This window comes from Dermochelys coriacea, chromosome 24 (assembly GCF_009764565.3).
Source record: "Dermochelys coriacea isolate rDerCor1 chromosome 24, rDerCor1.pri.v4, whole genome shotgun sequence".
In the NCBI taxonomy this organism is placed as follows: Eukaryota; Metazoa; Chordata; order Testudines; family Dermochelyidae; genus Dermochelys; species Dermochelys coriacea.
In genome coordinates, this window is record NC_050091.1 from 14586091 (window position 1) to 14610723 (window position 24633).

Sequence of the window (24633 nt, forward strand, 5' to 3'; positions counted from 1 at the left end):
AGCCCAGCTCCCCCGCCCCGGGATGCAGTGGGAATTTTCTGTATTATTGTTCCTGGCCTTGGGATTGTTCCCCCGCGGGGGCGGCCGCATGGAATCCGTGGGTGGCGGGCGGTGAATTGCTGCGGAGCTGCGAGGGGTGGAACAACTGGGGGGTGAAGGGACCGGCTGAACCCCACCCTGGCCATTGACACCTGGGGGGGATCTGGGGCAGGCGGGGCCCCCATGGACAGAGAGGTGCCAGGCAGGCGGGGCGGGCAATGGAGCTGGCACAGAGCCCAAGGGAGGGGGCCAGACACGGGTCCCTCCCGGGAGCCACGAGGGGGGGGAGGACAGCTGGGGGGGCCCAAGCAGGACCCTGCGAGGGGGGGGCTGCCCCACTGCAGTGGGACCCTCCCAGGGCGCTGCACCCAGCAGCGAGGTGGGGCCTCCGGCCCTTAGAGGGGGTATGCAAATGAGCTCATTAGATCAGCTGAGGCCGGGGAGGTGGGGGCCTGACCCGAGGGGTGGGTGGGGTTTGGTGAAGTCAGCGCGCGCGCGCATCCGGGAATGGAGCGCGTGAGCCAGGTAGGCGCCGCGGTCCCCCCCCTTCCCCTGCCCCCGCCCCATTGCAAACTCCCCTCCTCCCCCCAGGAACCCGCCTGCCCCCCTCCCATTGCAAACTCCCCTCCTCTCCCCCCCCCCCGAGGAACCTGACTGCCCCCCTCCACATTGCAAACTCCCCTCCTCCCCCCAGGAACCCGCCTGCCCCCCTCCTATTGCAAACTCCCCTCCTCTCCCCCCCCCCGAAGAACCCGCCTGCCCCCCTCCACATTGCAAACTCCCCTCCTCCCCCCAGGAACCCGCCTGCCCCCCTCCCATTGCAAACTCCCCTCCTCTCCCCACCCCCCCCGAGGAACCCGCCTGCCCCCCCCATTGCAAACTCCCCTCCTCCCCCCAGGAACCCGCCTGCCCCCCTCCTATTGCAAACTCCCCTCCTCTCCCCGCCCCCCCCCGAGGAACCCGCCTGCGCCCTCCCATTGCAAACTCGCCTCCTCTCCCCCCCTTCGAGGAACCCGCCTGCCCCCCCCTCCCCATTGCAAACTCCCCTCCTCCCCGCAGGGAACCCCCCTGCCCCCCTCCCATTGCAAACTCCCCTCCCCCTGCAGACTTCCGCCCTGCCCCCGCCCCTTCTCTCCTGACGCCTCCTCTGGCCTCTCCCCAGAAAATGTCCGGCCTCCAGCTCAACCTGGGCCCCGTGAAGGAGCCATTGGGGTTCATCAAGGTCCTGCAGTGGGTGAGTGTGGGGGACAGTGGGCTGCGTGCTGGGAGAGGCAGGGTGCATGGGGAGGGCTGGGGGGGACAGTGGTTGGGGGAAGGGCTGGAGGTGAGGGGGCCTGGCAAGGGGGTTGGAGTTGGGGGGCAGAGGGCCAGGTGTGTGTATGTGGGGGGGGCTGAGTGGAGCAGTCGGGGTACACAGGTAAGGGTACAAAGCAGGATGGGAGAGGGAAATGGGGAAGGCAGGAGGCTGGGGTGGGGGGTCCAGTGAGGGAGGGGGTGGTGAGAAGTGGTGGAGGGGAAATGCTGCTGCTCTGGACTGGTCCCTGTCCAGTACCCCGGTGCCCCCTCACTCCAAGGGGGCTCCGGCCCGTCAACACCAGTGGGAATCAGGTCCCAGGGCTAATAGCTCGTGATGGCGTTTCCTCATGTGGCCAGTGACAGATCTTGCAATGAGCCGATTTCTGGTGCATCCTGGATTTGGGGTATAAACCTCTGCGTAGCCCAGGGTGTGTTGCTGTGAGATGAGATCAGGGCACCGGGCGCTGCACACACACACGGCGAGAGACAGTCCCTGCCATAGCTGAGATCAGGGCCCTGTCATGCCAGGCGCTGCCTAGACACACATCCAGTGTGAATAGACAAATAATGAGGGGAGACTGAGGCACAGTCAGGAAAAGGGAGTGGCAGAGGCAGGGATAGAATCCAGGAGTTCTCTCCCAGCCCCCCTACCACGCTCTATTAGACCCCACTCCCCTCCCAGAGTTGGGGAAAGAACTTAAGAGCCCAGGCTCCTAGCCCTGCCCACCCCCACCCACTAGCCCATATTTTGACCTGTAGGTGATCTCTCTGAGCACCCCCAGGTAGTTCAGCTGGCACTGGCACTGATGAGGCATTTACACAAGCTCTAGCCATGCACAGACCTGATGTGAGGGAGATGGACTTTCTTCCCTGAGCTGGGCAGAGAACCCAGGCATTCTGCCTCCCACTCCAACTCCTTGTCTACTGGGCCATGCCACCTTATCATGGTGCACTTTCACCAGTGCCACACTGGGAGGGGACCGCAGAGAGGAGGCCCTGACGTCGTAGGGGAAGTTGCGTCCGTTTGTGGGTTTCCGGTGGTTTGGTAATATTGGATGTTAATGAAACAGAGCTCTCCGAAGGGATGGCGGGGGCTTGGTGGGGAGGGCAGCGCCAGGGCTGGTGGCAGGTAGCAGCTGGGCCCTTCCACCACTGCTGTCATTTGCCTGGCAGCCTGGATAAGGAGCTCTAGCTCAACCCCCAGAAATGGGCTGCAAGCCAGGACTCCAGGGGTCTGTCCTTGCCTCTTGGAGAGGAGCGGGGTCTAATGGTTGGAGCAGGGGTGGCTGGGAGCCAGGACTCCTGGGTTCTATTCCCGGCTTTGAGAATGTGTGGAGAGGGCCATTATTCAATTTTCCCTCCTCAGTTTGCCTAATCCTGAGTGTTTAAAAAAAAAAACAAACCAAAACACAACCCCAAAATGCCTTGGGAGGTTGCACGATTGTGACCAAATCCGGTTGATTTGCCTGTTGGCCTCCGAGCCCTTTCCTGGGCCCCCAGTTGTTCTTCCCCATCCCTCAAGGGCAAGAATTGAAACCTGTCCTCTCAAGCCTGGGTTCTCCTGGCGACCCACGATGGCTCCAAGCGCTGGGGATTGAGCGAGAACTGCAGATGGTGGGAGGCTAGCTGTGATCGTGCCAGCCTCAGGGCTGCCATGATCAGCTAATTGCAACATTGCGCCCTGGATCCGACCTGGTAGGTTCCCCAGGCTGAGATCAAATCCCCGTTGCGCTAGGTGCTGTACAGACCTGGAACACAAAGACACTTGTCCCCCCAGAGCCTGTCTCTAGCCTGAGCCTGCATGTCTACACTGCAGTGTTATAGCTCCAATCGCGAATCATCGGATGGCAGCCACTTCTGGGTGTTTTATCTATACTCCCAAATCCACCAGCTCTGGGACTTTTAGGTGATTAAGCTGTAGCTGCTGCTGTAGTTTTCACCACTATTTCTCCAGGGTTCTTTTCCGCCCTCGTGCCACCAGAGGGAAAGTTGGCATTAGTTTCACTTTCTTTCTCCTGCAGTGTTGGGAAAACTGCTGTCGCTGAACAGCCAGGAGGAAGGGGAAAACGTTTTCCCCTGTATGGTGTTGAAAAGTTGAATCTAGGGCATGCGCCTGTCACCCCTTTGTGGCGTCCTTTAAAAGGACCTGGGGAAAAGGGGAAAAAAGCCAGGGATCGCTGAGCAGCGCCGGCCGTGTCCAATCCAAAATTAGCCCTCCCCAAATTCCAAGGTTGGGATAAAAAATCACGAGATTTAAAAACAAACAACGATGCTTGTGTTTTGTAGTTGGGGAGGCTAAATCTTTGCCACCCGTTTCTGACCTGAAGTGGCCACATTCTCCAGATTAACTCCCCAAACCCAAGGCTGGAAGCCTGAGTTTCAAGGAGAAAGCTGGGGTTGTGTCCTGACTCCGGGAGCTGGAGACTTATGAAAAGCCCCCCGGGAACGGGAGGTTTGCGAGAACATCGCCGGAGACGGTAGAGTTGTCATTTTTGCTGATAGAAAAACATAAGCAGCCCCTCTCCTCCCGCCTCTCTCCCACTCCATCTGTGCATCACCTGGCCTGACGGGCCCTGATCTTGTTCGGGGGGGTCTGTGCAGTGCACGGTGTGATGGGGGCCCCAATATTGGTATGGGGGGGTCTGTGCAGTCCCTGGCAGGACGGGGACCCCGGTGCCTGCTTGGTGCCTGGAGGCACGCTTCAAGGAAGGGCAGGGCTGCGGTGCCACCCGGCTGAGTGAAGCCGCTATATGGAAAGCAGCAGCTGCATTGGCAGAAGGCAACGCCCCACATAGCTAGCTCCAGCCCGCACGCTGCCCTCGGCACCTCCGGCTCCGCCCGGCTTCCCTTCCCGCTCTGCCCAGTCAGCTGGAAACAGGAGCCAGCAACACCCAGTAACCACCGTGCCCTTTCTGCTTCGGCACCCCCTCACCTGCGTACCCATCACTGGGCACATGGCCGCTCCCTCTGCCTGGGCCCAGCCATTCTTGGCAGAGCGGCGCAGTGAGATGAGCGGAGACCATGGGTCAAATCCTGGCTTGGCCTCCCGACCTGGGGCAAATAGTTTCATCTGTCCCGTGCCTCAGTTTCCCCAGCTGTGAAGTAGGGTTATGAGCTATACTGCAGTTATGGTGCTAGGCGCTGTACAAACACAGGGAGGGGAGACTCTGTCCTTCTCCTAGGGGGATTTTGACAATTAAACAAAAAGCCAGATCAATACTTAGATTGATACCTCACCTGGCTAATTGGCGCTAGCAGCTGAGGGCACAACGTGCTGGCATCTCTGGGTACAGTTCAAAACCATGCCCACAGGAAGTCTACGGCATCTCCCCCCCCCCCATCTCTGACCCACTTTGCTGGATGTAAACTGCAGCCAGGGTATTTATAGCCTCTAACTTGATCCAGAAGGAAGACATTCAATTTTTTCCCATGGTGGAATCTGGCCAAAAAGCTCCCTTCCCCCCATGGAAAATTTGGAGTGTGGGGGTCTGGAAAAGGGCATTTTTTTGCATGCAGGCTGTTTGCAATCCTCAAAAACATTTGATTTCTCTCCCCCCCCCCTCCAAGTTTTACTGTTTTCATCCCAATTTGTATTCATTGGAAAATCTGCAAATTTTACTGTTTTGTCCCAACTTTTTGTCCCGCAGCTTTGACGGGTTTTTGTCCCAATTTTTATTCATTGGAAAATCTGCTGTTTTGACTGTTTTCATCCTTCTTTTTCCTAATTGAAGATTTTTCCAAAATAGGCCATCTCATCCCAACCCTTGGAGCAGGGCATTGGCTGTGAGCGCGTCGCTGTTGGCCTGCGGCCGGGGTGGACAGGGCATTGCCTTTCCTCTCTTTGCCGCATGGGGCAGGACCAGTGGCCCAATGGGGACATGATCTAGGTTTGTGGTGCCAACGCAGGCAGCTGGCTTCTTGTGGCTGCTTCCTCGACGCTGCTCGGGGCAGGGTTTGTCTGTCTGGGAGGAGTGGGGGGAGAGATTGTGGGTGGGCTGGGCTCTCTCCCCAGTGCTAGCGTGATGAGAATCCACTAGCCTTGTGCTTTACCTCATTCTGAGCCCCCTTGTGATGCTCACCTGCCATTCTAGGGCATCCTCTCTCCCTTCCAGACTGGACCATCCCTCCTAACGCAGGGTGCAAAGAGGTCCCTGATCTCGGTCATGGGTGGGGGGCTGTGCAGTGCTTGGCACGACAGGGGCCCTGATCTTAATTGGGGTGGGGGCGGGGAATATGTGTGGCACCTGGTATGACGGGGTCCCCGATCTCGGTTGGAGGGCAGGAAATCTGTGTGGCACGCAGCGTGACATTATCCCTGATCTCAGTTGAGGGGGTGTGTGTCTGTGTGGCACCCAGCGGGAAGGGCCCCCTCCCCCCCCATCCTAGTGAGGATCTCTGTGGCACTGAGTACAAGGGGGGACGACCTAGCTGCTGGCGTTGAAATAACAACTCTCGCTTAAAGCCTCCAGCCAGGCCTCCGATCACTGAGCCTTGCAGTGAATTCCACAGAACAGGCATGTCTTTCTGTACTCGCTGCACTCGGCTTCCCTGGCTCCCAGCTAGGCCTGGCGTCAGTGGGGTCCTGGCCTGCTTAGCCCCCCCTCTCCCTGGGCACTATTGACACATGGTGCCAGCAGCTCCAGCTTTGCAAGGTTTCTTAAGGAGGAATCACACTGAGCAGGACAATGTTCAAAACTCCCCTGTGCTCACGCAGCCCGGATTTGGAATCTGCCACTCGTCTCGCAGCTAAACCTGGCCATGCTCTTCAAGGCTTGGAGCCAGATCCCCTGGCTTTTTGTCCCTGCTCACGATTTGTTCAATTGTATTGTGTTACTCTGCCACTACGGGGTGTCTTCCAGCTGTACAGGGAGAGGGTGGAAAGGTCAAAAAAGGTTTTCTTGGGGAAAGCTTGCAAATTTTTCCTAGGTTTTCTTTAAACTTCAAAATTTCACGGGAGAATGTGGCTGTTTTTTCAGCCCCACGTGGTTCTGTTGTGGAGCACAGCTTGTGGTAAAACGTCCGAATTTTGTTAAAAATCCAACTAAATAAACATGGAGGGTTTTAGTTTTTGAAAAACGGTGTTATTGAAAATGTTCCTGAGATCGGTTTTTTGAGGACTCCGACTCCAATTCAACTCAAACTAGAATTAACTAACAAATAAATCTGATTTCCCCAATCCACAAACGTTTTGTTAACTGAAATAATGAAAGATTAAACCTCAGAGTGCAAATTTTCAGCTAAAGCAATAACAGTTTGAGGAAAAAATGTTTTCCTGAAAGCAGGTTTTGGCAAAAAACGTGGTTTTGAAAAATAAAGCTCAATTTTTAAAAACAAACCCAGAGAATTTTTAGTGCAAACTGAAGCCTTCAGTGCAAACTGAAGCCTTCACCCCAAACTGCGAATTTTAACGTAAACTCTGGGGTTTTTTAACTAACAATGTTAACTGAGAATGGATCTCAATTCAGAGTTTTGATTTTAGAAAATTTGAACTCAACTTTTAAACCAAACCCTAATGTTTTTACTGGAATTTTTTTTTTTTGTAGCCTACAACTGACCATTTCTGAGACATATTTTTATGGGGGAGGTTATCAGTGGTTTTCTGATCAGCAATCAAAACAACGTTCCATTTTCCATAGCAATGAGAGTATTTACCTATTGGAACACGTTGCCAGGGGTCGTGGTGGAGTTCCCAGCACTGACCATTTTAAAATCAAGATTGGAGTTTTTTCTAATAGCTCTGTTCTAGGAATTATCATGAAGCAGCTCTCTGATCTGTGTTACACTGGTCAGACAAGATGATCCCAATGGGCCATTCTGTCCTTGGAATCTGTGAATCATTAAAATTTCTTTCTTAGTAGAAATGTTATTTTTCATGGGGAGGAAAAATGTTTTGATGAAAATATTCCAATCAGCGTTAAGTCCCTTGGGAAACGAGAGACAGAAGTAGAACTCGAGCTGTGTGTAACTTCATACACTTGTTTGTGTTTAGCTTGTGAATGGGCATAGGGAATGAGCAATAGCTCAGGACATTAGCAGCTGTTAAAGAGGAAGCGTGCTGTCCCAGCTGTGGTCTGCTGAGTCACCTGCAAGTCACGATGACATTCTGTGCCTCAGTTTCCCCATTAGTGATAATCTTGAGCTCATTCCTTGCCACAGCCCTTTGAGATCTGTGCATGGAGAACACATGAAGGCGAGGGATTATTCCCAGACACCGGCAAGGTTTGTGGAAGCTGGGAGGGGTGTTGAGAGAGGTGTTTCGTCTCCAATTAGTTGTGATAACAGAAAGTGGTGTGGTCCTTGGCCCAGAGAGTCATTGGGGCCAGATCCCCACTGGAGTCAGTTTACCCTAGCTCATGATCTGGTCTCTTCTGCTTTCAATTTTCATTAGAACTGTTTTTAATGGGCCAGGTGGCTGCAGAAAATTGACCCTGTTACGATCAGAATTGTGGCAAGAGGAGTGGCGCATGCCAATCCAGCTGCTGTTCTGCTGGGCGAATGCCAGCGGAGAGTGTGGGATCAGCTGATACGAATCGTGTGCACTGCTGGCGTTCCTTAACCAGATCCTTCTGATGCTGGCTGGAGTGCGTCTGCTGAGCTTGAAATGGAGTTGGTGCATCAAAAAGATCAGAGCTAGCTCAACCACCAGATAGGGGCTGAACGCCGGAATCCCTGGGGGTGGTTCTCTGGCCTGGGCCCTGCAGGAGGGCAGGTTGGATGAGCACAAATTCTGGCCTTGAAATTTATGACTCTAATGCTGTGTCTCTCTGTATCTCTAGATTTTTTCCATCTTTGCTTTTGCCACTTGTGGAGGGTACAGTGGCCACGCCTCCATTAAAGTCAGCTGTTGGGACACTAAAAATAAGACCCTTGAGGCGGCTTTTGGCTATCCGTTCCGGTAAGTGTAGCCCCGTCATGTTGAATCTGTGTTCGTGATGGGATGTGGTGGCCAGCGGGGCTAACGCAATCCCGAGACATGGAGCAGAGGTTGTTTTAGCTGCAACCGCTGCTGGAATCCCATGTCCGGTCGTGGTGCCCGCAGTTCCAGGAGGACGGTGTTCACAGGAATTAATTCAGGGACATTCCCTGGCGAGTGTGACGCAGGAGGGCAGGCTGGATGATCACAGTGGGCCCGTCTGGCCTTCGAATCAGTGAATCATTCCCACATGACCTTGTTTCCTCCTCTCCTATGCGTTCTCCCAGCCCCTAGGAACGAAACACCCTGGGACTGGCTTAAACTTCACGGGTTGTTTTTAAACAAGCAACTAGCGTCAGGGTTTTTCTTTTAAACTTCTAGGGGCCTCATTTCCCATCCCCCTGGCCCCAACTCTGAAGATGAGAAAAATCATTTTAATAGAGATTCTCCCAGAAATGTCGTGACTCCGGGAGCTTGAGATGGAAGGAAAGGAAAAGCCCCAACTATCATGAGATGTGCAGTGTCCGGGTGGATCTAAAGGGTGGTGTCAGTTGGTAGGGGGTGAAGTCTCAGTACGGCATTGGGGAGACAATTACTTGAGACTGTGCCCAGTACTGGGGGCTGCCTGTCAAACAGGAAATCAGGGAGGGGTCAGAGAAGAGCAACAGGAACAATCTGAGGGCTGGAAAACTTGCCTGAGAGCGAGACATTAAAGCAGGGATGGGCAAACTTTTTGGCCTGAGGGCCACAATGGGGTGCAAAACTGTATGGAGGGCCAGGTAGCGAAGGCTGTGCCCGCCAAACAGCCTGGCCTCTGCCCCCTATCTGACCCCTCCCACTTCCCGCTCCCTGACTGCCCCCCTCAGAACCCCCGACCCATCCAACCCCACCCCTGCTCCTGTCCCCTGACTGTCCCCTCCCGGGACCGCCGCCCCAACGGCCTCCCAGGACCCCACCCCCTATCCTATCCCCCCTGTCCCCTGACTCCTATCCACACCCCTGCCCCCTGACAGGCCTTCCGGGATCCTACCCCCTATCCAACCCCCCATCTGTTCCCCATCCCCTGCCCCCCCGAACCTCCATCCTATCCAACCGCCCCCTGCTCCCTATATCCAACCCCCCAGCCCTCTTACCATGCCACTCAGAGCAGCATGTCTGGAGCTGTGCCACCTGGCCGGAGCCAGACACGCAGGTGTGCTGCCCTGCAGGAGGGCGCAGCCCTGCTGCCCAGAGTGCTACCCGTCTAGCTGTGGGGGAGGGGGGGACAGCAGAGGAGGGGCCGGGGGTGAGCCTCCCTGGCCAGGAGCTCAGGGGCTGGGCAGGACGGTCCCACAGGCTGTAGTTTGCCCACCTCTGCATTAAAGGAGCTTGATCTAGTGAGTTTCTCCCTGAGAAGATTCAGAGGGGACTTGAACCCGGTCTGTCAGTACTTCCCTGGGGAGGAGACTTGGGGGAGCAGAGGGCTCTTTAATCCAGAAAACAAAGGCAGAGTGAGAGCCGACAGCTGGGGGATGAAGCCAGACTGGAAATGAGGCAAATTCTTAACAAAGAGAATTGACCCTTGGAACGACTTCCCCAGAGATTGGGCAGTTTCTAAATCCCTTGGAGTCTTTCCATCAAGATCTGACATCTCTTTAAAAGCTCCCCTCTAGCTCCACTATCAGATACGGACTTGAAATCTATGAAAGGGCAGAATTAAGGGGATGCATGCAAGGGGGTGGAGTTAAGAGCACTAAACTCCCAGATCTGGACTACAGGCAGGGATCCCTGGAGGAGTTTCTCTGGCCTGGGCTATGCAGGAGGGCAGAGTGGATGGGTAGATATGGATCTTTCGCCCCAGAGGTCCAGCACTTCCTCTTGCTGGCATCAAAGTGAAACACTTCAAGCTTCTCTGTCTTCCCTGGCAGGCTGAACACTGTGTTGTTTGAAGACCTGGATTCCAAACTATGTAACAACACATGGATCCCAACCCACCTCGTGGGCGACTTCTCCTCCTCGGCCCAGTTCTTTGTCACCTTCGCTGTCTTTGTCTTCCTCTACTGCATGGTGGCGCTGGTGCTGTACGTGGGGTATCTGCACCTTTACCGTGGCGCTGGCAAGCTGCCCATGATCGTAAGTGACATGTAACATTTTGCTCTTCATGGGGGCTGGGAGGGAAATTGTGGGCAGAGGGGGAATATCCCTTGGAGAATTTAGACAAAAATTAAAATCTTTATTCGTTTTTGTGGTGGGAAAATTTTGACATTTCACTGAAATATTTTGACCGAAACCTGGAATATTTGAATTCAAAATGACATTGCGGTGCCTCGTGGGAGCTGTAGTCCTGAGTGCCTTGGGGTTCCATTCTCCCCTGTTGGCTGGGCTCATTGGCTGGACTACATCTCCCAAGATGCACCACTTCCACCGCTCTTGCTGAGTCACTGTGGTGCATTATGGGAGTTGTAGTCCTGGGCGCTTCATGCTCAGTTCTCTGTGGGCCAGGGTGCACCACTTCCTCCCGTGGTCAGGAGAGGGGTTGTGTCATGGGTGTCCGTGGCTGCGATGCCTCGAGAGTTGTAGTCCTGGGTGCCCTGTGCTCTCGTTCTTCTCTATGGTCCAGGCTCTCTGGCTAAACTACAACTCCCATGATGCACCATGTCCAGAGAGTCCTATGACACAACCCACCCAAAGGGGGAAGAGTGGTGCATCGTAGGAGATGTAGTCCAGCCAGAGAGTCCAGGCAAGAGAGGAGAACAGGAACATGAGGCATCTGAACTACAACTCCCATCATGCAGCATAGTGGGTCAGCAAGAGGTGGGGAAGTGGTGCATCATGGGAAATATGGTTCAACCAGAAAGCCCAGCCCATAGAGAAGAGTTGGACCACGAGGTATTCAGAACTACAGTTGTCATGATGCACCACTATATCGTTTTGAATTGAAACAGTTCGGTTTTCGGACAAACAGTTTTTGCAGAAAAGTTGAAATTCTCCGTGGGAAGCAGACATATGTCACAAGTAACTTTTTTTTTTTTTTTGTTGAGACAAGCAATTTTCTGTCAAAAAGCAGCTGTGACGCAGAATTTTCAGTGAGCTCTACTCTTAAGCCAGGAGTGTAGATCTCCTAACCTAGATCTCCAAGCACTCCACAGACAGAGTCCTGCTCAGAATCTTGGCATTGCCAGGTTTGTTGGGACCACAAAAAGATTAACAAACTTTTTTTTTGGCCAGTGTGGAAATTTTCATGGGAAAATCTTTGATCAAAATTTTCTTGCTGTTCAGCTAAATCTTTTGCATTTTTTTTTTAAAGTGGGGAAAAGCTTCTGTTTTCCTTTTTAAAACCATTTTCCCCTTAAAAAGAGGAAACAAAATGGGCTAGTTGTGGTGACAAGGGTTTTGTGCAATACACATCTCGGCTTTCTGTGGTCGAGTTACAATGCAGGAACGGGTTTTGCTTCGTTGGAGCAAAATTTGCCTGTGGTTGTTCCCTTTTGCCCTGGCCTTTTAAAACGTTCTGCTCAACGGGTTTTGTTTTCTGATGACATTTTTCAGCAATTTTTGTTTTCCCAAAACACCAAGCTTCTGTCAATGGGGCCAGATCCCAGTTGGGGTCAACTGGCCGTTGCTCCATTTAGTCCAGTGGATCTGTGCTGATTCACACCAGTGAAGGCTCCACCCAGCTGTTCTTGCGGTGATCTGCGTAATTCCCGGCTCACCCACTGGCTGGATCCTGGCTCTAATTCATAGGCCATGAGACCTGATCTTTGGCGCAATGTCCTGGCGCCGTGCTGGCATGCGAACCAAAGCTCCCAGCTCTGGAAGGCAGAGGGGTCGTGAGCGGGAGAGGATTATTGTAACTTGATAAACAGTTGCCCCTTTTCTCTTCTCTCCCTGCTGCGCCGGCTCCCCGGAGGGCTGGGAAATGTGGTAAGTGCCCGGGCGTCTCCTGCCGGTCCCACATTGGCGCTCGCCTGCTTGTTGGATACATTATTCAGGAGTAATTGGCAAACCCCAGCTTCCAAGCGTAGGGTGAGGGACTTGTGAGGGGAAGAGGGCAGAGGGAAAATCCAACTTGCATTAGAGCTCTGGGGATGTGTTCCCAAAATGGGGGCTGGGGCGGCAAGATCTATGGGACACTGCCCACCACAGCATTCTCTAATGCATCTAAAGTTGCAGCGAAATCGGGGTTTCCCAGGAATAGCTTCCCTTAGCGAGGAGGGGTGAGCTAGCAGTTAGAGAGATCCAGCTGGAAGGCAGGAGACCTGGGTTAAAGACTCAGCTTTGGGCAGGGCTTGAGTGAGTCCATGCCTCAGTTTCCCCATCTGTAATGTGGGGATAGCGATCATTCCATTGTCTGTTTATGTTGTAAGTTCTTTGGGGCAGGGACTCTCTCTCGCTGTGTATCTCCCTCAGGCTGTGCCCCAACTCCGTTGTCTCCCCACTTCCGGCGGAAGTGGCAGTCCTTTGCCCAGCCTTCACCACAGTGGCCAACTGCAGCCCCTAGTCCAGCCCCTCGCTTAGGGTCAAACTGCAGTCCTTTGGCTGGCCGCTTCCCTTGGTGGCCAGTGGGGCAAAATCTGTGTGTGGGGGGGCCAGGCCTGCCTTCTACTCTGGGCCCTGACCCAGGCACCCTACAGCTGGCAGCTTCTCGCTGCCTCTCCTTCCCCTCTGTCGCTACCTGCTTTCCCTGGGCCACCTCCCTGTAGCCCCAGCACCTACTCTGCCCCTGTGTCAAGGCTACAGTGTGGGAGCCAGCCAGGCTGGAGCTTTGCTTGTTCCCCTGACCCTGCCCAGGACTGTTCTGTCCCAGGTCCTTCTCTCTCAAGTTCCAGGGAGAGACTGACTTCTCTGTGCCCTGCAGCCCTTCTTATAGGGCCCAGCCTGGCCCTGACTGGCTGCTTCTAAGCCTTTCTCTGATTGGCTGGGTTCTGCGCAGCCGCTCCAAGGGCTGCTATTAACCCTTTGTCAGCCAGTGAGGGGCAGCTGCCCCGTCACAAACACCTAAAGAATAGTACTGCTGCGAAGAGAAGTGATGAAATTAATCCCTTACCTTTTGTGAGCGGATGAAGCGTTTGCAATGAGTGGCATTTTCGGCCAGGCCTAGAGTGTTGTTTAGTGGCTTGATTGCCATGGGAATTCAGCGCCTTGTGCAATCCTTTGGAAATCCAAGTCTAAAGCCAGAGTCCAGACCCAGGGAGCATGCCTGTAGCTCGGGGGTCCACCTCCCGTGCAACAGAGGAGGATCTGGCTTCTCTGCTGGGCTGTTTGTTGGAATGCCGTGGAGTCCGCCCTGCGCTGTCCAAAGAGCTGGCTGGATTGTCTTGGGTGCCCGACTTGTGACGTGATAAAAGGAGACAGGATTTCAGAAAATGCCAGACGCCTGTCCAAACCAGACTCTCCGGGTGGCATCTCCAGTTGGGCACCTGCAATACGGAGTGTCTCTTGAAAGCACTTGGGAGGCATGCGCCAGGCGTTCCACAGGTTCCCCCCACACACACCCGATAGAGACTGGGGGCCCTCGTCAGGCAGGGCGACGTGCAGCCCCCCCTCCCCCGCCCCAACCAGGCTGCCCAGTGCCCACATCTCTGCTGAGTGGCCCCAAGGTGGAATCAACACTTATGTGAGTTTAGTGGGGCTGTGCAAGGGCGTGGCCTCGTGTGTCCGTCACCCGGTGTAATCACATTCCAGTCGTTAAAGCCAGTGGGGTCAGTGGGCCGTAGCTCCATTGGGATCAATGGGGCCAGATCACAGCTGGGATCAATGGGCCGTCGCTCCACTGGACAGTTGGTCTCAGCGTGTCCATTGTACGTGCCTGGGAATCTGTCCCCTCCATTGTGTATTTCTCTCCTGGTGGCCTTGGGCTAGTAACCTGCCCCCCCATCTCCCCCTCGTGCAGGACTTTGTGATCACCATGGTGGTCGCACTTCTCTGGCTGATCAGCACTTCGGCGTGGGCCAAAGCCCTGACTGACATCAAAGTATCCACCGGGCCTGGGATGGTATCGGAAATATCCTTCTGCCTTTTGGCCCAAAATTCCTGCCTGTTCGGTGCAGTGAGCAGCATGGGCTCCCTCAATGTGTCCGTGGTACGTATGGCCAGCGCCCTCCCCTCCCCTGTGCCACTGAGACGCAGGGCGGGCCTCCCTCGAAACTTGGCGTATGCTTGGCTCCGATCCTGTGGTCGGAGATCTTGTCTACATGGGGACGCGCAGGGAAGTGAATCTGAATTAAGAGTTTAAATTAGGGCCATCAAAAAAATTAATTGCAGTTTTAATTGCATTGTTAAACAATACTAAAATACCATTTATTTAAATATTTTTGGATGTTTTCTACATTTTCAAATATATTGATTTCAATTACAACACAGAATACAAAGTGTAAAGTGCTCACTATATTTTTTATTGCAAATATTTGCACTGTAAAAAAGATAAACAAAAGAAATTGTATTTTTCAGTTCACCTCATACAATCTCTTTATCGTGAAAGTGCAACTTACAAATGTAGAATTTTTTTTTTACATAATTGCAGTCAAATAAGACAATGTAAAACTTTAGTGCCTACAAGACCACTCAGTCCTATTTCTTGTTCAGACAATCGCAAAGACAGACAAGTTTGTTTAAATTTATGGGAAATAATGCTGCCCGCTTCTTATTTACAATGTCATCTGAAAGTGAGAACAAGCGATCGCATGGCACTCTTGTAGCTGCTGTCGCAAGATATTTACGTGCCAGATGTGCTAAAGGTTCATATGCCCCTTCATGGTTCTACCATTGTTCCAGGGGACATGTGTCCATGCTGATGACGGGTTCTGCTCGATAATGATCCAAAGCCGTGCGGACTGACGCATGTTCATTTTCATTATCTGAATCAAATGCTACCAGCAGAAGGCTGATTTTCTTGGTTGGTGATTCAGGTTCTGTAGTTTCCACATCAGCGCATTGCTCTTTTAAGACTTCTGATAGCATGTTCTGCACCTCATCCCTCTCAGATTTTGGAAGGCACTTCAGATTCTTTAACCCTGGGTTGAGAGCTGTAGCTATCTTTAGAAATCCCACATTGGTACCTTCTTTGCGTTTTCTCAAATCTGCAATAAAAGTTTTCTTAACTCCAACAACATATGCTGGGTCATCATCTGAGACTGCTATAGCATGAAATGTATGGCAGAAAGCAGTTTAAACCACAGAACAGGAGATGTATAATTTTTCCTCAAGGAATTCAGTCACAAATTTAATTAACACTTTTTTTTTTTTAACAAGCATCATCAGCATGGAAGCATGTCCTCTGGAATGGTGGCAGAAGCATGAAGGGGCATACGAATGTTTAGCATATCTGGCACATAAATACCTTGCAACACCGGCTACAAAAGTGCCATGCGATCACCTCTTCTCACTTTCAGGTGACATTGTAAATAAGAAGTGGGCAGCGTTATCTCCCATAAACATAAACAAACTTGTTTGTCTGAGCGATTGGCTGAACAAGAAGTAGGACTGAGTGGACATGTAGGCTCTAAAGTTTTACATAGTTTTGCTTTTGAGTGCAGTTATGAAGCAAAAAAAATCTGCATTTGTAAGTTGCACTTTTACTGTAAAGAGATAACACTACAGTATTTGTATGAGGTGAGTTGAAAAATACTATTTTTTATTTTTGTACAGTGCAAATATTTGTAATCAACAATATAAAGTGAGCAGTGTACACTTTGTATTCTGTGTTGTAATTGAAATCAGTGTATTTGAAAATGTAGAAAAACATCTAAAAATATTCATAATAAATTTCAGTTGTTCTTACTGTTTAACAGTGCGATTAAAATGACTATTAATCACAATTTTTTTAAATTGAGTAAATTTGCTTTGAGGTAATCTCTGAAGTTAAGTGCAGTTTGACTGACAGCTCTAGTTTGAAATGGATTGGTTCCCGTAGGGCGTTCGTTGGTTGGAGAGGGTTCAGAGCTGGAGGAGAGAGGTTATTGTACCTCTGGGTTTGGCACTGGTGCTACAGTTGCTGGAATCCTGTGTCTGAATCTGGTGTCCATCAGTTGAGAAGGATCTTGATCAATTGCAGAGGGGTCAGGGAAAAGCCAAAAGAATGATTAAAGGATTGGAAAAGCTCCCTTATAGTGATAGACTCGAGGAGCTCAATCTATTTCTCTTAAGAAAGAGAAGGTTTCAATGGTGACTTGATCCCCGTCTGTAAGTCCCTACATGGGAACAAATACTTTATCATGGGCTCTTCGGTCTAGCAGAGGAAGGTCTAACTAGGGCCAATGGCTGGAAGTTGAAGCTAGACACAGACTGGAAATAAGGTGTACATTTTTAACAGTCACAGTAATTCACCCTTGGACCAATTTACCAGGGGGTGTGGTGGATTCTCCCTCACTGGCACTTTTAAAATGAAGGCTGGATGGTTTCCTAACTGATCTGCTCTCGTTCAAGCGGAAATTAATTCAGGGAAGTTCTCTGGCCTCTGTTAGAGGCCAGACTAGCTGATCACGGGGATTTGTTCTGGCCTTAGAATCTATAAATCTAGGAGAGTGGGTCTAAAACCAGATTGTGGATTTGATGGAAACTTGGAACTAGTTAAAATATGGATGTTCTCATTCTTAATTAAAGTCACCTTCATTCAGTTAGATTAAACTAAACTCAGTTAGGGCCACTTTAATTCAGAATGATAGTTAAACCACATTGTGGATGCTAATACACTTTAAATTCACACCAGTGAGGACTTCTCTACACTTGAAATTTAATTTGGATTAAGGCTGGGTGTGAATTTAAAGCCCTAATTATTCCTGATTAACTCCATGTGAGGATGCTGTTATTCCGGAGTACGAATGGCTTGTCCTGATTTGGCTTTATTCACTGGGGAAACTATTCAGGAGTAGCAATGGGTGAAATTTTCCAGATGAAACTTCTTTCGGCAGAAAAGGCAGATTCAGTTTCCAAACATCCGTTTGTTTTATTTAAAGAACCCCCAATAAAAAAAGTTTCTAAAGGGTCAAGCAAAGTGGGTTTGACCGACACCATTATGTTCGACTTTTCGTTTCACCAGGAATTTTGAAAAATACTGTTAGTTTTTTCTCCTTTTTGATTCACCGGTGAACTGAAAAAAAATCTCTTCAGGAACTGCTATTCTGAAGTAACTCTGTGTGGACAAGCCTACAGTTAATTCAGATTAACTTTCCTGAGTGTCCCTATATAACCAAGCCCCTAGACTGGCAGTGTCTGGGGCAGAGACTTGTTTTGTTTGTATAGCACCTGGCGCAAGGGGTTTTATCCATGCCTGAGTCCCATTGCTACCATAGTACACCTAATGAATGATCTAATAAACACTTGTTAAATTAAGGAGCTCGATCTATTTAGTTTTGCCCAGAGAATGTTCAGAGGGGATTTAATCCTGGTCTGTCAGCACCTCCGTGAGGAGATTTTGGGGAGCAGAGGGCTCTTTAATCCAGCCACCAAAGGCAGAGTGAGAGCCAACAGCTGGGGAAATGAATCCGGACAGATCCAGACTGGAAAGAAGTGAATTTTAGTCATGCAGAGGAATTGACCCGTAGCTCGACCATCAGATCTGGGTTTGAAATCCACAAAGGGGACAGAGTAAAGGGTACGAATGTAAGGGGGTGGAGTTAAGACGCTCTAGCTCGACCATCAGATCTGGGCTGCAGGCAGGAATCCCTGGAGAAGGTTCTCCAGCCTGGACCTATGCAGACGGGCACAAATGGTCCATGTAGAGCTGGAGAGGGTGTCTCCCAGCCAAACCAGAAGCCTACCCTGGAAGCTAGACACTGCAGCTAACGCCCTCCTCCTTTGGACTCCTTAGGTTTTCGGCTTCCTGAACCTCATTCTGTGGGCAGGCAACGCTTGGTTCGTGTATAAGGAAACCAACTTGCACAATCCCCCAGAAGCTCCGGCCCCAGGCAGCACTCCGGCTCACGCAGGAATGTAAACGGCCCCGCTGGGACACCAGCGCCACGCATGACCCCTCCACCTCAACTTGGCATCAGCACGACTCATCTGTTCTAATTGTAGTCACTGTTTCAACTGGCTGGGGGCGGGTGGGGATTGCAAATATAGCTCGGCTTTCAATTGCGAGCAGGTGCCTTGGAGTTTTGAAGGCAGCGGTGCTTTGGCAGGGTGTGGCGGTGGTAGGTTGGTTTTGTTTTTTGTTTTGTTTTTGTTTTGTTTTGTTTTTTGCTTTATTCTACTGAAATATTACCCTGGGTGTTGGCAAGGGAGAGGGGCAGCTTCTTCGTGAGAATGGTAGCCCGGCAAAATATCTGTAGCATCTAGCACAATGGTTCTCAAACTTCTCAAGACTCCTTTCACCTCTGAGTGCGACCGCCCCCCCTTTATACATTCAAAATACTTTTTTATATATTTAACACCATTATAAATGCTGGAGGCGAAGCGGGCCTTGGGGTGGAGGCTCACAGCTCGCAACCCCCCCATGTAATAACCTCGTGAGCCCCTGAGCGGCCATGACCCTGTTTGAGACCCCCTGGTCTGTGGTCCTAGCCCTCGGCTGGCATGACCTAGCAGCTCTCTGCTGAACCGAATAGTGCTGTCGGTGGCAGATTGGCATGGAGCTATTGATTGCAGATAGGGCTGGTGCAGCGAGTGACTGATCGCAGAGAGAGCGATCTGTTGGCTAGCTGTAATCGGTAGATCTGTGCTAATTGGATAGATCTAGAGCGTGTGCATGTCAGTATCAACGTGCTCATTGCAGCAGATCGCTGCTGATTTCTCTCAGCTGAGTGGCTGGCCCTGCATCTCAAGAAGTGCTTTTTGTCTTTTCCGCCCCTCTGATGGGGGAGGGTTTGTATCAGGGGCTCATGGCGGCGGGGGGGGGGGGAACTGTTTGAAATACACTACTCTCACTTTGTACATAACACACACAACTTCTCTTAATTTGAAAACCTGCATTAGCCCCAGGCTTCCTCTGTCATCGGCCCGAACCGATTCTTCGTTGCAAAGATGAGTTTTGGAATCCCAGCGTTCACTCCCCCAGGGCAGAGCTGGTCGGGAGGTCATTTTGGAAAACCGTTTTTCCCCACTGAAAAATGCAGACTCATCAAAACGGAAACTTTTTCGAGTTGGGAGATTTGTCCAAAACAAGCTGGATACGCCACAATCTGGGTTTGGAGGAATCTCCTGAGGTGGAAAATATATCGGAGGGCAGAAAGTTTATAAATTGTCCACACCTTCAGCATGAAAAGGTTTGGGGGTAGTGAGTTGACATTTTTAGTTTGAAATTTTAGTAAGAGTGGGCTTAAAAAGGGCTGACCGCAAAACACTTCTTAAAATCATGGAAATGAAATGTTTTGATCCCAACTGAAATTTTTTCTGGATTTTTCAACTTGCCAAAATTGTCGAGATCTGGGGTTTTTCATCCTAAATCAGGACAGGAAAATTTCTTAATCTCAAAAATTTCCCCCTCGCTCTGTGAATCTGAACAGAGGTTTGGAGAGCAGTACTGCATTTTTATTTTTGGTTCAGTCACTCTCTTGTATATTTCCCCTCCCGCTGTTAGCGTCGAGGCTTCCCATCCAGTGCTGGCTTTTAGCAGATGTTTTCCCTGGAGTTTGGACATGACACCTGGCTCATTTGAAAGGGCCCAGCATGTCTCTGCCTGCAAGTAAAATCTCCTTTGCATTTATTTCTGTTTTATGCTACGTGGCTGCTTCCAAGATGTACGCCCTGCAGAGCAAAAGCCTTCTCTGCATTTTTCTCAGAGATGAGAAATCCATCTCTGAAGTTAATTGCATTTGAGTCTGATTGGTAGACAATGAAGAGCTATAGAAGGAAGCTAAACCTGGCAGATTCTCAAGCAGTGTAGATTAAAATAACTCCACAATGAGTGCCAGTTTAGACCTGTGGGAATCTCTCTTTGGTAGCTATCCTTCCCCATTCTCTTGGTGTCAGATAGTTGCAGAAATTTTGTGAGCAGAGTTAAGGGGGCTCTAGGTCGACCCCCAGATCAGGGCTGGCAGCAGAGATCCATGCAGGCTATTCTCTGGTCTCTGCTATGTAGGAGGTCAGACTGGATGACCAGCTGAATTAAGAGCCGGTTGGAAAATTTTCCGCTACATGGTTTTCAGTTGGAAAATGTGGTTTGCCCGAAACGGAATTTTTTTTGGCGAAATTGTAGTGATTTTGGGCACAATGTTTGGATTAACAAAACACCAAACAGCAAAACCTGTTTGGACACGTCACAAAATTTCCCTTCTTTGTTTTGAAGCAACATATTCTTTTGAAATACGTGTGTGAGACTGGACAAAATCCCAAGGTCAGAATCGTTTGGAGCGAGCTCAAATGAGTTCTGCGCCCAGTATTTCATTGCGTGAAGAATTTGGAAATCTTGCCTTTGGGATAGAGGGGAGGGAATTGAAAGTTCTTGAAAATTTTCGCAGGAGAGAAAAATCTCTTCCAACCAGCCCTTATGTCTGTGATCCAACGTTTACTTTGCCTGTGGCAAAGCGGCCAGGCTGTGGGATGGGCTCGGTTGTGATGCAGATGCGTGCGGGACTCTTTCACTCTGCTCTTGTCACTGGTTTGTATTTGCCTGGGATCAAGGTTCAAAGCTTGGCTTTAAGGTCGTGACAGGTGGAAGCTGGGCCTGGCTTTTAATTTTTTTTATTTATCCTTTTTCTTATGAATTGTTCGAGAAATATGTAAGTCCTATATGCCACTAACTTGATGATAAAAACCAATTATCTCAGCAGAATTTTTTGAGCTGCCGCCCTCATGCCCGGGGCCAGAGCTAGCTAGGATCGGGGTGAGGTTAAATGCATTAAAGAGGTTGAGGTGCCCAGATACCATGGGGATGGGAGCCTGGTAAAGATTTAGCTAGAAAAATCTTAGTTGGAAAAAAAAGCTTTGGAGGAATAATTTTCCCACTAGCCATAGTTCCTGCAAACCTGGAAGGTGTTTACACATATAACAGCTGGCGTAGCAGGGGGCTGCATGTTGGAATTGAGGGGCACCGGCAGAACTGGGGGCATCCTAGGGCTGCAAAAGCAGGGGGCTGTGGGTCAGTAGTGAGGGGCACCAGCTGCTTGCAGACCTAAGGGAGAGAAATTTCCCTGCCCTGTCCATGTTTTAGCGCCTCCCCTTGGGCCCCAACCCGTGCCTAACGCACCTGGTTCAGGGGTGGGAAGAAACAGGAACTGTTGGCCAGGTTCTGCTTGGTGGAACCTGGTCCAGCCGCTCCCAGGGGCACAGGAGCTGAGACACCAAGTCACAGACCCTGTTCTTCAGGCTTTATTATGGGTTCTTCCCCCCCGGCACCATCCTCAGTTCATCTGGATGGCTCTGCGGATCCATCTGCCGTAGTTGCAGATTTTGGTGTAGACGCCAGGCCTGTTGGGCTGGGCGCAGGTTTGCAGCCCCCAGGACACGATCCCCTGGAGTTGCCCAGCGCACAGCAGGGGACCACCGGAGTCACCCTGTGGAGAGACAACACCTTGCGTCATAACGACCCCCCTCGACTGGGCGGGGGGAGCCGAGGACCAGACTAGCAGGGGGCTGTGGGTCAGGATTAAGGGCCGCCGGCAGAGCTGGGGGTGGGAGGAGCCCAGGGCAGGGCTAGCGGAGGCTGTGGGTCAGAACTGAGGGGCACAGGTAGACCCAATCCATGGGCCCCTGCCCTAAGGGGAGCTAGCGTGATCTGTGGGGCTCCCCTCTGAAATCCCAGCCCCCCCAGCTCCTCCCCTCCCCACTGGGTCCCCACCCCCATCCTGCCTTTTGCCATGACAAGTGGCAAGCTTGGCTCTGAATCTGGGCCGCCTCTGCCCCCACACTGTGGGGCAGGCCACCTCTTCCCCAGTGTGTGCCCCCTGCCCCTTCCCCCATTTTTGGGTACAGCCAGACCTTCCCCCAACAGGCGCTGCCTATGTGCACCCCTTCCACCCCCCTTCATGTGTGAGGGAGAGTCCACACTCCCCTCCACCCTGATGGGATGGTGCGCGTCCCTCCCCCCAACTATCCCCCTTCCAGATCCCCACTCCCACCCCGAAACTTCCCTTCCCAGGGTCATGGCAGAGACCCAGGGGAGAGGACTGAGCCCCCCACCCCTGTGGTTTGTGGCTCACCTGGCAGGAGTCGATGCCCCCACCCATGACCCCTGCGCACAACATGTTGTTGGTGACCCAGCCGGGGTAGGAAGCCTCACAGCTCTGGGCCGAGACGATCCGGAGGTTTCCGCACTGCAGGAGGTTGGGGAATGTGGCTGGGGAAAATACCAAGACAGTGGGGTCACTCCTGAGTGACACCAGATTGAATCAGCGCCAGGGAGTCACTCCTGCGTGACACTAGATTGAATCAGCCCCAAGACCCCACAGGGAGTTGCTCCTGGTGTCAGCCCCAGGGACACGAAGGGAGTCACTCCTGATTAACACTGTGTTGAATCAGCCCCAGGGACTCACGCCTGAGTGACATTGGCTCAAATCAGCCCCAGAGACCTGCACAGGGTCGCTCCTGATTGAATCACCCTGGTGTCAGCCCCAAGGACATATAGGGACTCACTCCTGATTGACACTGGATTGACTCAGGCCCCGGGAGTCATTCCCCATTGATGTTCCCGGTTCCGCCCCAGCCCCGGCCCTACCTTGGGGGCTGGTGACAGTGCCCCAGCCCGAGATAAGGCAGATGGTCCCGGTGGCCGCACAGGCCCTGGGCAACATGACAGGGCGGACGGTCCAGCTGATGGTGACCGGTTGCGCCAGCTTGAGCAGCATGAGGTCGTTGTCCAGGGTGAAGCGGTTGTAGTTGGGGTGTAGGATGGCTCTAGCCACGAGTCGGTCCTGCTCCGGCCCCTCCCGCACCGCCAGGTTGTGCTCCCCGAGCCGCACCCGCAGGCCGCTAGCCACCAGGGACAAGAGGGAGCCGTGTCAGAGGCTTGCCCCACAGGCCACCCCCCCCCCACTGCCACCCTCCTGGGAATGGGGGAGAAATTGGACAGAGCAGGGCCCATCCCCTCCAGCAGGGGCGGCAGGGATACCAGGACACACACACAGCAGGCTGCAGGTCCCAGCCCCTCCAGCAGGGGGCGGCAGACACACACACGCACAGAGTGCAGGGCTCAGCCCCTCCAGCAGCAGGCGGCAGGGACACAAACCTACACACACCACGCAGTGGAGGCCTGAGCCCCTCCAGCAGGGACGCACACAGAGACACACACACAGAGCAGAGCCCATCACCTCCAGCAAGGGGCAGCAGGGCCACACACAGACCGGGGCTCAGCCCCTCCAGCAGGGGGCGGCAGGGACACACTGCAGGACTCAGCCCCTCCAGCAGGGGGCGGCAGGGCCACACACAGACCGGGGCTCAGCCCCTCCAGCAGGGGGCGGCAGGGACACACTGCAGGACTCAGCCCCTCCAGCAGGGGGCGGCAGGGCCACACACAGACCGGGGCTCAGCCCCTCCAGCAGGGGGCGGCAGGGACACACACAGTGCAGGACTCAGCCCCTCCAGCAGGGGGCGGCAGGGACACACACAGACACACACAGAGCAGGGCCCATCCCCTCCAGCAGGGGGCAGCAGGGACACACACAGTGCAGGACTCAGCCCCTCCAGCAGGGGGCGGCAGGGAAATACGCGCACACACTTACGGTCGGTAGCAATGAGCGGCGGAGAGCACCCAGCTCTTGTCGACCAGGATGCCCCCGCACTGCAGTGGGCCGTAGATGTAGGCCTGCCAGGGCTGGGAGTAGGGGGAACACGTGTACCCACCGATGATCCGGCCCCCGTCGTCCTGGGCAGACACTGCATCACCTGTCGGCAAACCCCACGTCAGCATGAGGGGTCCGGGGTGGGTTGGGGGTGAAATTGGGGTAGGACCACCGGGAGGGCACTGGGGTCACAGGCAGAACTGCTGCAATGGGTCGTGGGGCCAGTTCCAGTGATTTTAGGGCAAAGGGCCCAGGTTTTGTCTGGCTTTTAAATCCCCAGCTGCTGGAGTCATGGGAGAGGATCCACTGATCGATCGATCTATCCATCAATCCCCAAACAGCCCACTATCTCTATCCAGCCCCACAATCCCCTCCTCACTATCTATCTAGCCATCCCCCGACCCCGCTTTATCTATCCATCCCAACACCCCCCAGGAATGCTGGAACAATTTCTATAGTGGGGAGTGCGGAGAGCCATTGGACCAAAATGTAAACCCTGTATATGATGGAAACCACTTCAAGCCAGGGGGTGCAGCACCACCTCTAAAACCCCAATTCCAGCATCTATGATGCGCCCTCTATCTGCCTATCAATCCCCTACACAGACCACTAGCCATCCCCACACCACCAATATTCATCTATCCAGCCCCACCACATCACTACTATCCATCCCCCATCTATCTATCATTGAGTTATCTGTAGAGTAGCTCTTTTCCCCCATGTTACCGTCTTTGTCCCCTTTTATGCATG

General features: G+C 52.4%; 1 protein-coding gene across 1 annotated transcript; it reads left to right on the forward strand.

Moving 5' to 3' along the window:
• Positions 1-387: 387 nt before the first annotated feature.
• LOC119847596 (synaptophysin-like protein 1) lies at positions 388-20933 on the forward strand. Its single transcript, XM_038382509.2, has 6 exons — positions 388-564; positions 1202-1273; positions 8112-8230; positions 10156-10360; positions 14121-14309; positions 18036-20933. The coding sequence occupies exons 1-6, from the start codon at positions 547-549 to the stop codon at positions 18159-18161; spliced, it is 729 nt and encodes a 242-aa protein (XP_038238437.1). The 5' UTR covers positions 388-546; the 3' UTR covers positions 18162-20933.
• Positions 20934-24633: the final 3700 nt, after the last annotated feature.

Excerpts from the sequence above, each read along its gene's own strand:
- LOC119847596 (XM_038382509.2), top strand. Across the intron at positions 8,231-10,155 it reads GCTTTTGGCTATCCGTTCCG|GCTGAACACTGTGTTGTTTG; the intron begins GTAAGTGTAGCC and ends CTTCCCTGGCAG. Across the intron at positions 10,361-14,120 it reads CTGGCAAGCTGCCCATGATC|GACTTTGTGATCACCATGGT; the intron begins GTAAGTGACATG and ends CCCCTCGTGCAG.